The sequence below is a fragment of the Eurypyga helias genome, unplaced genomic scaffold (genome assembly GCF_000690775.1).
Source record: "Eurypyga helias isolate BGI_N326 unplaced genomic scaffold, ASM69077v1 scaffold17075, whole genome shotgun sequence".
Lineage (NCBI taxonomy): Eukaryota > Metazoa > Chordata > Aves > Eurypygiformes > Eurypygidae > Eurypyga > Eurypyga helias.
The window spans coordinates 9,303-25,122 of record NW_010252226.1 but is presented as its reverse complement, the minus strand read 5'-3'; the positions used below and the strand labels follow the sequence as shown (position 1 = coordinate 25,122).

At 45.7% G+C, this 15,820-nt stretch overlaps 1 protein-coding gene across 1 annotated transcript; it reads right to left on the bottom strand.

The window, feature by feature from the left end:
* Positions 1-226: 226 nt before the first annotated feature.
* Positions 227-1,327, bottom strand: GPR132 (G protein-coupled receptor 132). Its single transcript, XM_010152300.1, has one exon. The coding sequence runs from the start codon at positions 1,325-1,327 to the stop codon at positions 227-229; it is 1,101 nt and encodes a 366-aa protein (XP_010150602.1).
* Between the last annotated feature and the right edge of the window lie 14,493 nt (positions 1,328-15,820).

The window sequence follows — 15,820 nt, the reverse complement described above, 5'->3', positions numbered from 1 at the left end:
TTCCACATGTCCTTAGCAAGGCAATACTTTCACTAGTGATACTGGTGGACAAACTTTATTGCAGGGGCTGAACAGAAAAAAGAAGCATCTCTCCTGTAGTGTCCTGAAGGAGTTGGTGGCCCACGCACCATGGCAAAACCTCTGACGGATGTCAGCATGTAAGTACTTGTGTGCTGCAGTCTGCGGCCCGCCGCTGGTGCTGGGAGCTTCTTATCTGTGTCGGCAGCTAACTGCCACCTTTTTGGTCTTCGCCAGTAGTACAGGTCTTCTGTATGTCAGACGGATCTGGTATTTCTTTGTTTTCTTCTCTGAGCCCTCCTTCCTGAGACTCTTTTGACACTTTCAGTTTCATGCTGTCAGACTTGTGATTCACGAATGAATTCATCCTGGATGAGTTCAGTCTCCATCTTCTCAGATTCCTATAAAAATCTTTTCTGACATTTTCACTAACCAGCACATAAATGATTGGATCGGCAATACTGTTTGCAGTGGCTAAACACAGAAACACTGTAAAAACCGAATATATGTCTTTTTCAAATGGACATGAGCAGTTTTGATGAAGCATAAAGTATATGGATCGTATTAGGAGCACCACATGGTAGGGAGCAAAGCAGATCAGGAAAATGACGATAATGGTGATAGCTAGGTACTTCACTTTGGCTTTTTGGTGACAATTCAAGCTGCTGCTGGTTTTTGTACTTTGGAAAATCTTGTAGTTTGTGAAAATGAGGATTGTGAAAGGTATGACAAATCCAAATAGGAATCTGGCAAAGCTGAAAGAAGCCAATTTTATGTCAAGAGGCAAAGTCTCAAAGCAGGTCTTATTGCTATGTTCCGGATTATCTTCCATGTAAAATACTGGAGTGTGGATTAATCCAACCACAGCAAAGAGGAAACACACTATTATGATTGCCTTTTTCTGTCCTCTTCTCCCTCTTGATTCCAGAGCATATATCAGCGCCACGTAACGATCCACAGAAATGCAGCACAAAAGCAGAATGCTGATGTATATGTTGCAGAAAAAGATGAATCCTGTTACTCTGCAAGCCTTTATGCCCATATTCCACTGGTGATCATTTTGCACATAGATAATCCAGAGGGGCAAGGTACTTAAATACATAAGCTCACACAGCGATAAACTGAAAATGTAGATGGCAATGACTTTATTCCTTCGGATTTGTACATACGTAAGCAGGGAAGTTAAGCAATTTGCTGGAAGGCCTATGGCAAAAACGATGCTGTAAACAGCAACCAGAAGTGTCTTGCTGTCTTTGTAGGGAATTTCTGTGCAAGTGGAGTTAGTATTTGTGTCTGTACAATTTTCCATTATTCTTTTTTCAGCTGGTGTTCCCTGAGAGTCAGAAAACAAGGTGGAAAGTTAGCATTTGCATCACTTCAAAATGTGTCAGTAAAGGTTATGGTCTCATAGGTGCCAATAGGAAATGTCAGAGAAACAAGTGGGATGCTTGCCTTGGGGAAGCATTTAAGACAGGCAAGTTTTCCAAGTCCTAATGGTCTCCTGTCGTTGCTCCTGGGACTCAGGTCTGATTTACTTTCAGGAAAAGGTGCCTTTCTTCATAAGGAATTTCTTGACTACAACATGCCTATTCACTACAACAGGGTATTGGGGACTGTCCAAATTCTTCACAGAGAGGGTGGTGAGGCAGTGGAACAGGTTGCCCAGAGATGTTGTGGATGCCCCATCCCTGGATGTCTTCAAGGCCAGGTTGGATGTGGCTTTGAGCAACCTAGTCTAGTGCAAGGTGTCCCTGCCCATGGCAGGGGGGTTGGAACTAGATGATCTTTAAGGTCCCTTCCAACCCAAACCATTCTATGATTCTATGATTCTATGATTCTAAACTGGGCTGCCTCATAAACAACAGAGCTGCAGATCAATTACTAAAATCACCTCCTGGAGGAAATCGAGAGCATTCGTCTTCAATTTTTTTTTTTTTTTACCCCCCGAACTGAGTGACAAAAAATGCAAACTGTGGAGATTTCAGAGGCAGACTTCCAAAAGAAGCTATGGTCAGTCAGATGAGGAAACCATCTGAAGTGGGTGGTAGTAGTTGTTGTGTCAGAGACTACCCAGCATACAGGAACCAGAATCTGGCCACTGATCTGTACCTCCACACTGTATTACAACATAGTGGTTTGGATCTAGCTAATTCATATGATTGACTAATTCATGCTTCTCCCTCCTCTGAATGAATAATTGCAGCTGAAGAACATAAACTTGTAGTATAACACCTACCATAGTAAGGCAGTGAAACTGCTTACTGCATCTGTTCAATGCCTCTGGGAAACAGCAGGAGATGAGGGCAGCTAGGGGAAGTAAACAAGACCAGAGAGAAGAATATACACACGTTTAAGACATGGAGGCAAAGAAATGTAATGCTCTTTGAACAGGAGTGGTTACAAAAAACTCCACCTTTCCAAGATGACCACGCACAAAAGCAGGCCTGGAATTTGGTTACTGTTAAGCAGTGCTAGGAGAAGCATTTGTCAGTCGCATGATGTTTTCCATGCAGGAGTCTTCTCCAAGTGAATAGAGGAATAGAGAGGTGAGTGACCCAAAATGGTATTCTGTGCCCTTAAAAATTGTACTTTGCTCTAGTTATGAGTTGAAGGTGTCCATTGTTTAGCATCCTTGATAAGAAGTCTTGTCTGGCCTAATCTTTTGGGCATTCTCTTGTGGGGTGGACACCTGCTCCAGGGAACAGCCAGCTAACTCCACAAGGAAGAGATGCATTGAGAAGTCGAGTCCCTTCAGACAGAGGAGGGGCATGAGCTTTCCTGGTCCACACCGTGCATGAGCAATTTCTTTATCCTTGAGTCCTTGCATGGGAGAAGGTGTCTTTTAGCAGCCTCAGAACATCTATTTGTTGCTTGTTTGGGCCCACCTCAAGCAGACCACGGGGAAGCAGTCTGCTCCTAGTGCAGTGGTATTGTCTCCTGCATCTCTGGAAGGGTGGACTAGCTGGTGGGGCCATTCTGCTCCCTCCGTGTGGGCAGAGCAGTCCCTGGGGTGGCACAGGCAGCACCTGCCATGCAAGATCCCTAGAGCTTGGAGGGCAATCAAGTCCCCTGAGTTAGCTTAGTTACCAGATGATGAAGAGTATGAGAAAATGGGCACAGGTTGCCGTAGGCTATGAGACCCTCACAGCAGCGCAGTGCTAGCCACAGCCATAAACACCAAGATAGGATCTCTTGGCCCATGCCTAGAGGTGTTTGTTTCCAGCGAGTACCTCAACACAGCCAGAGCCTGCCCAGTGACAGCAGCTTCTGAGGGACAATGTCCTGCCAAACGAGCAGATGGGGCAGAGGCAGCAGTACCTGCTGCCCCGTCCCTGGCAGCAGCGTAAGCTGTTCCCGGGGTTGGAGACTTTTGAACGCAGCCTCCACAGGCAGAGGAACTGAGATAGTGCCCTGTGTGTGTAAGAAGTACAACAGAAGGTGCGATCATGCTCTATGACTACCTTCCACCTCCCCCTACGGCAAACCATGCTCTGCTCGCGTGCTGACATGTTGATGAGGGTTAACAGGCAGCCCACTAACCACGCTAGTTGGACCAACGTGTTTTGCCAGGGACCTGTCTGAGAACTGGACTGTCTGGATGCTGGTGGGCATGTTGAAGCCCTCTCAAGGAGGATCTAAACTTTCCTTTAGTTTCAAATGTCCATCTTAAGAACGACTGGAGAAGAGGATCCTCACTGCTGTGTGGGGAAGACGGCATGGTACTCAGCAGGGCTGCTGCAAGGTTTCTGTGCGAGAGGATGTAAAATTACTTCCCTGCTTTCCTCGCAGTGAAAGAGTACTGGTAGTTGGTGTTAACTGAGAAAAATGATGGTTGCTGGTGGTGAGTTGACTTTTTTGCTGACTCTGGGCATTTCCCACCCTTGGTGAATGAGGTGGGGCCTTCTCTGGGTCATTGACCAAACCGCTGTGTAGAGGAGATAAAAACGGTGCTTGGTGTCAGGGTCATCAGTTCTCTGCCCAGACCTCACCTGGGATGTGTCATTAGACCTTGTCCTTGACCTAGACGCATCTGACCGATGTGAGAGCTGCTGTATACCTGTGCACCACAGAGAGACATCTCCTTCTAAGGTGAAGCACAGCAAGGGAATGCAACTTTTACGTGGGGGAGATGGCAGCAGCAGAGTTGGGGACGTGTCATAGTCACACACCATCTCAGTTACTCAGCAGCTGTCTACCCTACACGCCTTAGCAAAAACACCTTCAAGAGCAGCTGAAGGTGTGCTCTCCTCCCCCTTTCTCTAGGCTTTGCATACTTCCCTTGACCCTGTGTTTGTCTGAATATTCTCCTGTCTGCACTGCCTACGCCTGCTGTTCCCCAGAGGTACCTGTCTCACCAGCAAGCTGCCCATGATGGTGCAGGGCAGGAAGGAAGTGGTAGAAGAGTTGTTCTGTAGACACATGGCTCCCAATGTTTCTTTCTCTTGCCTCCGGCCTTCGCCTCCTCCTTTCCTGCTCTGCTCCAAGTCTCCTTCCCGTGCTTTGCACACCTCAGTGAGCCTCAGGAAGGAGATGCCTGTGACTTTTTAAGCTGCCTGCATGGGAAATGCTTTTTTTTCTTGGCTTTTGGTGTATGGCCTAAGCCACAAGGCCAAGGCTGAGCTGAAGAGACCTTCACCCTTAAATGACTGTCAGCTGCCAAGCGCAAAGCCTCAACTGTCACAGTGCGTAGACATGAATTTACATTTGTAGAGAAAAAACGTGATGAATGCTTCTCTTGAAGGTTCGGCCTGTCATCTCAGAAGCCTGGATCCTTCCTAGTAGTAATGGTCTATGTCTCAGCCCCATATCAGAGATGAGAAGAGGACATCCATTTACTCCCTTCCCTCCTCTTTCCTTGGCTCTCTGCTCTGTCCAGGGAAGAGTCTTTTGGCCCTGGCTACTGCATCCAGCCCCAGGTCTGAGCTTCACTTATCTCTGCTCAGCTCTCCAGGCCTGTAGAGGGATTTTCTCCTTGAACTGAAGATCAGAAAGAAGCACTCAGCAGACAATTTATGAAATTTCACCCAGTGACATTGCCCCTGTGCAATTGAATGCACATTTTTATCCTCTTCTCAGACCTTTAGAGTTTGTTGGTTTGATACTTGGCTCAGCCCAGAAGATTCCCAGTTCTGTCTTCTTCTGTGGTGGCTGAGCTGTGATGGATGTATACCCACATCTCTTGAATGTAGCATTCGTAATCGTACTGCTTTATCTAAAAGAGGCACCTGGTTACTTGTGAGCACCTTGTTGTTATCCTACACTGGTGCAGGACTGGAGCAGGCTAACCTGCATGTCAGATATTCATTCAAATAAAAAATAGTAATAATTACTTTCGGTTGAGCAAAGCCTGTCCAAAGTAGCTCTTCTCATCTTTCTGTGCCCTATCTTGTTCTGCTAGGCCTCACAAACCATTAGGAGGTGTTGCACAAAGTCCTGGCTGTGTTTTGCATGAACAGCTCACCGTATATTTAGCAGCATTCTGAGGCTTGTTGCTCTCTGAGACTCACTGAGTACGACAAACCGCAGTCAGCACGTGCAGTTTTCTCACCTTCAAGATGTGCAAAACATTTTGTCTTCCAGACAGAGGCACAACGTCTGGCTCATGAAGCACCTGAGCACAAATCACAGGAAGATGGGGTAATCCACAGAAGAAGATTAACTGTGTGTCTGCTCTGTATTCACACTCTTCCCTGAACATCTGCTCTTGGCCTTGGCTATAGCCACAACACTGGGGTAGGTAGGCCTAGCATTTCTAGTGTTGTTGTGTCATGTTCACAATTAGATAAATAGGTACTTACATTCCTTACTTCTAAAATGGAGTGTCTGCATGGTCTAGTGCATTGAGACCTTGTGGAGAGAAAATCCTGGAAAAGGGCAGGGCATCTGGAGATGCCCAAGTGAAAAATGGTTGTGGATGGAAGAGACATGACAGAGGTGAAATCCCATTTTCTTGGGGTGTGGAGAGAAAGCAGCAGTAGTGTCTTGCTGCAGACTGACCAAACAGGACTGTGAAACCAGGTTGAGATTGACTGCCCTTTCCTCACCTTCTTTTTGATCCAGTGCACCTTGTATTCCTCATGGCAGGTGGTCTGGATTGACCAGGAAGAGAGCAAGTTGCTCTTTCTTAGCCTTTCCTAGAAAGTGCAAGATTTCCAGTACCAGATTGGTGACTGGTCTAGAAATCAAGTCTTCCATCTTGTGGGCAGGGGGCAAAGCACTGCTCTTGTGCAGGACAGCCTGTGCCATGGCCATCTGTCCTGTCCCCTACTCAGCCTCAGGGAGCACGGAACTATCCTACAAAGGTGCCCCACATACTCATGGGAGATGGGACCATGAACCCAGGATGCTGTGAGGATGTGGTTTCACATCACAGCCATGCCAGAACCACAGCCTGGCTGTCACCCTTTTTCCTCTCTGCCTTGTCCCTGAGCAGTAGGTTGCCCGACCCTGCCGTGAGCGCACGCAGAGCGGCAAGCGAGCAGAAAACTTGTCCCCGTTTTCTGTCTGGGTCAGCTCTCCACCAGCTGACCTTTCTGAAGCAGCTCGCCAGGGTCAACGTGGAACCAGGGCTGGCACAAGGGCATCAGCAGTAAGTAGCCCATGGCCAGGACTGGAGCAGCAAGGATCAGGGGAGGGAGGGTGGTACTGAGGGCAGCTCTGCACCCTCCCTCAGTCTCCAGAGGCACTGCTGATCTCTGCTGACAGTTTAGGGGGTCTTTGCAACCAAGCTACCCAACTGGGCACGTCCTCTGTGTGTGCTGCACCTCCTAAGCAGAGCACTTCAGAAAAACAGTACATCTGGCTGTTTGGGTCACGTGGAGGTGGGCAGCAGCTCTAACCACATCACCCTCTGCATCTCTTTTGCCTTGAAGAGACATCCTGAGCAGGGTGTGGACTTCGGTGAGCCTCTCGGCTTAGTTTATTGCTTCAGGGTGAGTGTAAAGATCTTCACTGGAGCGCGGTCCTGAATGAAGCAGGACAGGGTTCTGGGAAGTGCAGAGACTTGTCTGGGGGCTCCTGTTGCTCATTAGGCCGGTTGCATTAATATTTGGTCTTCCCTCAAGAGACTGAAGTGTTTTTGCTAACACTGAGGTGTAAAGAGGGAAGTGAAAGCAAAGGGGGAAGCAAAAGGCTTTATTTTACTTTTTTTTTTCTTTATTTGTCTATGAGTTACTCATGTCAAACTGTTTCAATTTCCAACAGAGAAGTTTGAATGATAAAAATAACCTCTATTAGGAAAGGTAAAAAATAAAATTGCAGATACAGTTACAGAGAGAATTCAAAAAAATCAAAATACTTGACCAAAGCACTGGTTGAAATTCTTTGGGTTAATTCACTGAAGATACAGAGGGATAGAAGAGGAAAAAGATCCAGTGAAATCCATAACATGAGTACAGTGAGATCAGCAGAGCATATTATTTATATGCTTTTGTATTCTAATAATTTTACAATCATCCTTCTATGCCAAGGATTGTTGTTAGAGCTGAGAATATTGGGGGGTTTGTGTGGCTATTAAGAATAACTTTTTTAAAAGCTACACTTAAAATAGTTAAGGTAAAAACAACCTATGCCTTCACATCTTCTTTCCTGCCCCAATATTTGGAAAGGATACCAACCTGCATGTTTTAAAGCATAAATCACCCTTCAACAAAACAGGGCCTGAGTTTCTCCTGGGGCATTTTGTGCACTTTCCTTAGTGGCATGTGGTACCCTAACTATGTGACACGTCAGTCTGACCACTCAAACCCAGTGTTGTAAGACATCACTTCCCAGATATGACAGGCATGCCGCCTACAGTACTCATCACCAGCAATATCACTCCTCTTCTGAACCTAGGCTTCTCTTTCTCATGCAGAACCTACATTACCTGTCTGTAAACTTTATGAAACTTTCCAGCCACTAGCTTTTGTCTGTTATCTTTTATAGAAAGCAAGAAACTGCTGTGGATTATTTGCACTGCTGTTCTTGAAAGTAGGAAAATGTTTGTGCTATCTTTGTGGATAAAAATAGATTATGACCCATTAGCCCAGAAAGTCAGTGAACTGGTTTGTTTTGGGTTTTGGGTTTTTTTTCCCATTAATAATAAACAAATCAGTAGATGAAGTCACTTCTCTAAACAAGTCTCAGAATACAAAGGAAAAGCAGCAGTGGCTTCTCTCAGTTACTCAGCAGACATCACTTTTACTCACATATCCAAGATAGTGGGTTTTGAAACTATATAGTTTCAAATTTGAAATATAAAATATAAACCAATATAGAAATATATAATTTTGAAACTATACCGTTTCAAAGCTCTGTAGAGAAAAAAAAAGGTGGTTTAAAGCTACAGGACTATACTAGGAATCCAGTCTGAACACAACTCCATCTTAAAACATCTGCCTCCATCCTAGCTTGATCAGAAGGAAACCACTGATGAGATTTGAATGCAGAGACTAATAAACACTGTATGAAACAGCTTTAATGCCTAGTCAGGAAAAAAAAAATCTTCACATGATTCCTGAAAGGTGAAAATGGGAAGTTTCTTGTATTTTCTAGCTTTCTGTTTGAGTTTTACTCACTCCTGGCTGCCATGGAGGAGACTTAAGAAACAAGAGACCTTCTGCTGACCAAAGGCATGGCATATGCCTTGTTTTGGTCACCAGCTGTACTCCAGATCCACACATCCACTTCCCCCTTCCCACAATCTACAACTAAGTGTACTGTTTTGCTGAAGTAAGCAGCTGTGATTGAACTGTCACATAATTCCAGGTTGACAAAGGACCTAGCTTAAGACTGTCATCCTTCCATAAACTGGGTGTCTTAGTGCCGTGTTACACTACCTAGTGAGGGGCTGCAGAGGACAGCAGAGTGCCAGGCAGGTAGGAAAAAAATGTGTAAATGATAGCTTCTGCTACAGGGGTTTAAAACCCTTTTGTTCATCGCATCTAAAAGTAGGTAAAACTACATACGAGTCATACAGAGTAGATAGGGGAAGTTCACAGGTGAAAAACAGGCCCCAAAATCCCCATGTACCAGTGGACTTTTTTCCCCGGTATCATGACTTGGAGACCATGGCTCATGATTTTGGGACTTTCAGACACGGCAAAATTTCTCAGTTCTCTCTGAGAGGATCAGAGAGTGGCTGTTGCAGGGCAGATTTACTCCCTGGTACCTACTAGAGATCTGTCTAGAACAGATCCTGCAGCCAGAGGAATGGCTTCATGGCCAGGAGAGCCATCAAGAACCTTGGAAATACCATCATAAATCTGAGGCTAAACTATAAAGTCCATCAAGTCAAAAGGCTGAGGAAAGCATAGGTTTTGGATCAGAGGCGGTGAAAGTGAACAGCTGAGAACAGCCCAAGACTGGCCAGTTTTCTGCTGCTGATTCACACCTCCTTCTTCACACATGAAACCAGCAGGCACTTGTACTCAATGCCTCCCAAAAGCTATCACAGCTTAATTGATAGCCTTGGCAGAGGGGGCTATTTAAATACGGCTTCTGTTACTTGAGTGCCTCATTTGGAAACCCAACTGGGCAGACTTTCTTGTGCTGGCTCATGTTGGAACTGTCAAGTCTTGGAAGAAGGAGATGAGAGGGGGGATTCCCATGCACAGTTCCCCTGTCCCGCCTTGGAGTGCTCCTGGATATCAAAGCACAGCCAGGCAGTGCCAGCAGATTTGTCACTGGAGGCTCATCGGTGGATGAATGTTGCTCTAGACTGCTGGAAGAGCACACTGGGGTATGAGGGAGCAGCTGCTTTAACAGGGCCAGGAGGTCTGACTATGCTGGAACACTGCTAGAGATGTGCATCTAACTGACAGGTTTAAGGAAAATCTGACTTTGGGCAGCTGAACAAAGGAGCAGCAAGTCCTATGCTCAAACTCCAAGGTGTGCCCCAAGAAAGGAAATGCTCTGTCACCCTCTAGACTTTAGGATGTTCCCAGCAGCTGCTTCTGGACACCTTCCTCCTTCTAGGCTTCAGTCACCCAGGCCTTCAAACAGGGGACTCCTGCCAAACCTCTGGCACCTCCAGTTAGAAACACACAAGGAGTCACAGAAAGGCCTGTATTAGAACCATTTTCACTCCAAACTATCATGGCTCAAAATCATCTCTGGTGCAGCAACTTTTCACCTGGAGTTGATAGAGATTTCTGGACTGAGGCCATATATATATGCCCACATTTGAGTGAATTATGTGTGACACCTGGACCAAATACCTGTCTGACCCACAGACAGGTATTTAAAATCTCTAATTAGAATCATAGAATCATAGAATCACTGGGTTGGAAAAGACCTTAGAGATCATCCAGTCCAACCGTATCTGTCCGCCACTAAACCATATCTCTCAGCACCTCATCCACCCGTCTCTTAAACACATCCAGGGATGGTGACTCCACCACCTCCCTGGGCAGCCTGTTCCAGTGCTGAGAGTTCATGTCTATGAGCAGTGTATTATGAAATAAATCAACCAGACTTGAAGGTCTTCAAGTCTGTGTATGAGCAAGCTAAAGGACAACCATAGACAACCTGTGGCCAGAAGTGTGAGCATTCAAGGGTGATAAGCATGGGAACAGCATGGCCATGTCTATGACTTGTGGGAGCCCTCAGCTGGCACCCAGCACCTCCGTGTGTCTGGACCCACAAAGGCTATGGAGACCTCAGGCTCTATTGCTGCTACGCACGAACAGAGCATTGTGGTAACAGTTTTGGGTAAGAGGGCATGAGTTTATCCTATCTTTATAATGCAGTTATCCTACCTTGTGGTAGGCTTTTTGCTTGTCTGTAAGTTGGCTGTGGATTGTGGCCAGCCAATGGCTCTGTTTGTTTCCTCACACTGGTTTGTTTTTATTAGTGGCAAAGGGTTGTGTCTGACCGCAGCTTGGCACTGTGGGCTTTTGGGTGTCACTGCTGAGCCCTGCTCAGGCTCAGCCCTCCATTGCTGACCTGGTCACATCCTGCCAGCCTGTCATGGCCTGGACCTGTATTTCCCTAGATGTGGTCTCCACATTGCCATGGTTCGTTCCTGCTTTTCACTATTCCACTGCCTCTTTCCCAAGTCAGTCAGTGGTTTTCGGACCACTGCAGTTCCAGGAGATCCACAAAGAGCAACTCATACCTCTTTTGTTGCTCAAGTTCCCACGGAAGCCAGAAGATGCTGGCTTAGGGGCAAGTGACCAGGCAGGACTGCCACCAGGCTGTGACACTTGCAGAGTATACTTATTCATGACCAGACACATCTCCTGATCAAATTCCCAAATTCACAATCTTCCCCCCTTCCTGAATGGACACCTTCATTGCAATAGTGACAGGAACAGGGATCACAGGCTTTTCCTACATCCCCAGAGTATGATTGTCCCTTTCTGACCCCCCCAGTACATCTTAGCTGTACTGAAAAGAATAGACATAGACAGGATGGCTGCTCTCTGCCAGTAGTAAGAACATGCGAAGATGGTGTTGACCTTTGACCTTGTGGCAGTAGGTTAACTCTCTCCCATGGGCGACTTACTGGTCTTGGCCCTGCTGTGATGTGGGAGCTGCACTGCTGCTGGTAGCATTATCAGTACTAACAAGGTTGCTGTGGAAAAATAGCAAAAGGGTGTCAAAAATAATTTCATGACCTGCCAGACTCGGGCTCACTGACATATTGCCGCTGAGAACTGTAGCTAGTTTCCCCTCAAAATTGTTGTACTTTTGACTGAAGTGAATGTGTCTCAGCAGGTGGGATCTACAAAACCTTGTGAAAACCGTAGTGCCCCTATACTTGAAACAATCCTATTTTTAACAGAGCAGTTAAGGGTGGTATTTACAAGTGCTCTGAACTCAGATACCAGTATTTCCTCCTTCTCCATTTACCATGAAACTCAGTTTCTTTGTTCCTTCTTCTCCAATGATTTATTTTCAATTAATTGGAGAACTATTGTTTTCCTTTTCTGCCATCTGGGTCACCTCCTATAGCTAGCTAGCACACATACCAGAGGTAGGGTTTTCCCCTTAAGACCTTAGTCTTACCAGCAAAACTGTGATGCTCAAAGGTTCCTCTTTGCACCTACATGTCTCTGATATTTCTGTGAGCCCACTTATGTCTGCTAAATCACCTGTAGTGTCTTGTCCAAATTCTCAACTGTGATCTCTTCTGGCTGTTTGTTGACCACAGTGAGCACCTCAATCTAGGTTGGGACCCTGAGAGTCTGCACTGAGATACTGATGTAAAAATCCCAGCTACCAGGTATTCCCCAAAGTGTTCTTTTTTACAGATATAAAAATCATACATTGTTTCCGATAGACCCTGTTCTGAATTTCCCGCTTCTCTCGGACCATTCCAGTACCGTCAGGCCTTGCTTACCTGTGCACTGATACAACCCACTTCACTTTCCTTTCTGTTCATGGACTACAGGTCAGCAGTGGGATATTCCGTCCCTGGAGAACTGTTTTGTCACATGCTGTGCTCCGCTAACAGCAGCAGCCGGGTCTAAACCTTAGATGTGTTTGTTAGTATGTATCTGCACTAGATATCACGCTTTAAAAATAGCCTTGATTGATGAAAGCAGATAAGATCAAAGGAGCGGTAGTCTAAGAGACAGATTCTGTCAAGCTAGACATGCTCTAGAAAAAGCAGCTGTAAAGATGATGAGATTTCTGCCAGTATGGTGGGATCCTTGACTACCTTCTCCAGCGTAGGAGGCAGGGCTAAGCAAAAATAGTACCCCCTATATACACTGGCCCCAAAAGGGTTCAGTTTAAAGCAGTGATTTTCACACAGCAAGGCACACCCTGCTCAGGAGGCAATAATGTGTGATAATGGAATGTGAGAAAATGTCCTGTCTGCCAAGCCCTGCCAGGCCAGTCCTGGCTCCGTGGATGACACATGCACAGCAACCCTGGAACCAGCAGCAGTGTGGAGATATCCAGATGTTTTTGGACAACCAGCTAAGTCTGTGCAGGGAGTGAAAAGGCGTAAAAGGAGAAAAAACAACCTCAGGTGGAGAACACTAGTTTCAGCACTGAACCGCACATTACACCCCACAGCACACGGGGAACACGATAGGTTTGCACTGAGTATCAAGAAAAGACAAGCAAAACCTGAACTTGTGCTTAGGCCAGGTGTACAGGCGTTGAGTCATGGAGAGCAGCCATAGAAACCCGTCCTCACATTGTCTGTTCCTGCAGCCTCCACTCCAACCACGGTTCCGTTGCACTGGGACCACAACTGCTAATGTGTGCAGTGGCACAACCCTCTTTGTAACTGCAGCAGTACTGCTCTCCACTTCCCTACTCCCAGATCTTTCTGGGTTGGGAACCACTGACTTATACGCACTTTTGTAGCATCTTGTATACAAAAATAAAAGAAAATGGCTAGGAGGGCAAAATCATTCTGCACAAAGCTGTCAAATTTCCATTTCAGCTCCAAAGTAGGACAGAGCTTCGTCAGGGCAGCTGGAGGTAGTGGAAACACTGCCTTCAGGCACTTCTGCTTCAACCGCCAAACTATTTGTGTGATCATGATGAGGCTATAAGATCAGTCTCTCCCCAAGACACATGGGAAATGCTGTACCTGAAAGAGCCGTCTGCAGTTTCAGACAGAAAACTGTACAAAGGGGGTCCTCAATTCAAATTCACTAATACTGTATTAGTTTAAATGTAGTGTCCTGTGTACAGAACTATGCAACAGTCTTCCAAAGAAAATCAGCCTTGCCCATTGAGTACTAAAGAGCAGAAAAAGTGGGGTTTGGGTTTTTTTTTTTCTTCTCTTCCTCCCCTCAATTAAGTTGCTGGAAGTTAAGGAACTGCTGGTTTAGAGGCAGCAGCTAATCTAAATGGGGTTATGGGAAGGGCAGGTTAAAACTAAGCCCAGATGTTCCTTGGTCTTTGGCAGAGTAGAAAACTTCCATGTTAAAATTTAAAGAGAAGGCAGGAGCTATGATCTGTAGTGCTTCCTATTGCAACATATACACAAACAAATGGGGGAGGTAACAGGGAGAAGAAAAGCAACCAAGAAACTAATGAGAAACTGATTTCAGGAAACAATTCAGTTTCATCAAGTCAACAGGTCAGCCTGGCTCTGGTGAGATGTTTACCCTTTGCTCCATCTTGTTATGCATCGGAAAGATCCGCTCTGATCTGACTCCCTCAAAGCAAAAGTAGGATCCTTTAAAGTCTCAAAGGAGGGAACCCAAACTGATTCATTCTGCCCACTTACCAGCGTGGTGCGATTGCTGTTACCAACCTGTGACTTTATCACAAGACTTATGGTCTCCTTAAAGCTGAAGCTACTAGGCAAAATAACGGATATGGTAAATGCAGAGGAGTATCAGCCTTCATTTAAAAGCAAGGTCTTTGGTTTGCTGAGGAGAGCATTACGCGTTATGCCAGTATTTTTGAAGTCTCAGAGAAACAAGTCAACCCCCAAAATGTTTGACAAAAAAAAATATCTTAACTCAGTTTTCACATTTCTGAGTGCCAGAGATCAGCCATGCCGTGTGAATAAAAGATGGAGAAAAAGAAGAAATATTTTGTATCTGATTAGTCACTACACACCTGCAAGTAAACATCACAATAAAATGCCCATCTTGCTTTTCCAGAAGAGTAAGGATGAGAGTCCTTCAGTCCTAATTATCACCTATCCCTGACTGGAACTAAAATTGCTTTGTAAGAGAGAAATGTTTTTTTAATAGGAAAGGGAATTTGTAAGGAAGACGGGTAGCAAAGACTCCATCAACTGCAGTGAACTCTAATAAATACAGACCCAGCAACACTTTATGTCCGTTATATCAATCACAAAGAGATTTAGACTGTGGTGAAACATCAACACAGTCTGCATTTCTGAATCACAGACTCACAGCGTGGAGAAGCAGTAATCAAAGCAGAACAAAGTAAAATACGGAGAAGCAGAAGTAATGCCTTGCCTCAGGGACAGAAATCACTTACTTTTTCTCTGGCTTTTGCAGAGGAGACGATGAAGAGCTCCAGCTCGTGCCTCGTACTCGCTTGTACTCACAGGCTGCTCTGTAAGAACCGCAGGAAGTTGCTGACGATACTGTGTGTACAGTCAGAAGTGGCGCGAGCTAAAAGAAAGTAGATTGCTCATGACTTCATCAGTCTCGCAAAGTGTGTCACTTGCGGTTAGGTGCATGCTTATAGATAGGGAGACTGGAATACCCCAGCCTTGCAAACCTTAGTTTGGTCATCTACAATGAGAGAGTCACTGTGGAACGACATTTATGGCAAGGAATAGCTTTGGGGAAGATCCACCCCTGAAAATATATTGAAAGAGTGGGAAGAGGCAGGTGAAACTATTTACTAGTTACAATAAGTGACGTATAACCAGCAAGGTGAAAAAACCAAATAGTCAGGACAGGAAAATGTGGGATTAGTAGGAAGATAGAAGGAATAAAGAGCATTGTGATGGTGAGTGTGTGTGTAAGTGCAGCCTAGACGCCAAGTGCTGTAATGTTTCTCCCGAGCAGAGCATACAGGACATCAGTGGTTCTGCAACATCGCTGCGGAGTCAACAGTTTTCAAAGTCTTCTGAAACAGACTGTTCTCATTGCTGTCTCCTGTATTTGCTTTCAGATACGTAACAGTGCCCGTGCTCTTGCACAGTGGAGGTGAGATCAGCCCTGCAGAGCTGCTGCCTTTCACAAGTCAGTGGCTCAGCAACCATGGCTGCATTTTAGGAGGGGGCCTGTAGAAAGGCTACTCATCGTTCCTCCCTGTGCCAAACCAGACAGCACTGCCCAGTCTGGTGGAGTTTGGGCTGTTGCTGTTTGAATTCAGCCTCCATTTAATCTATCCTTCTCGAAGAGCGCAGGGGTCCCTGTGA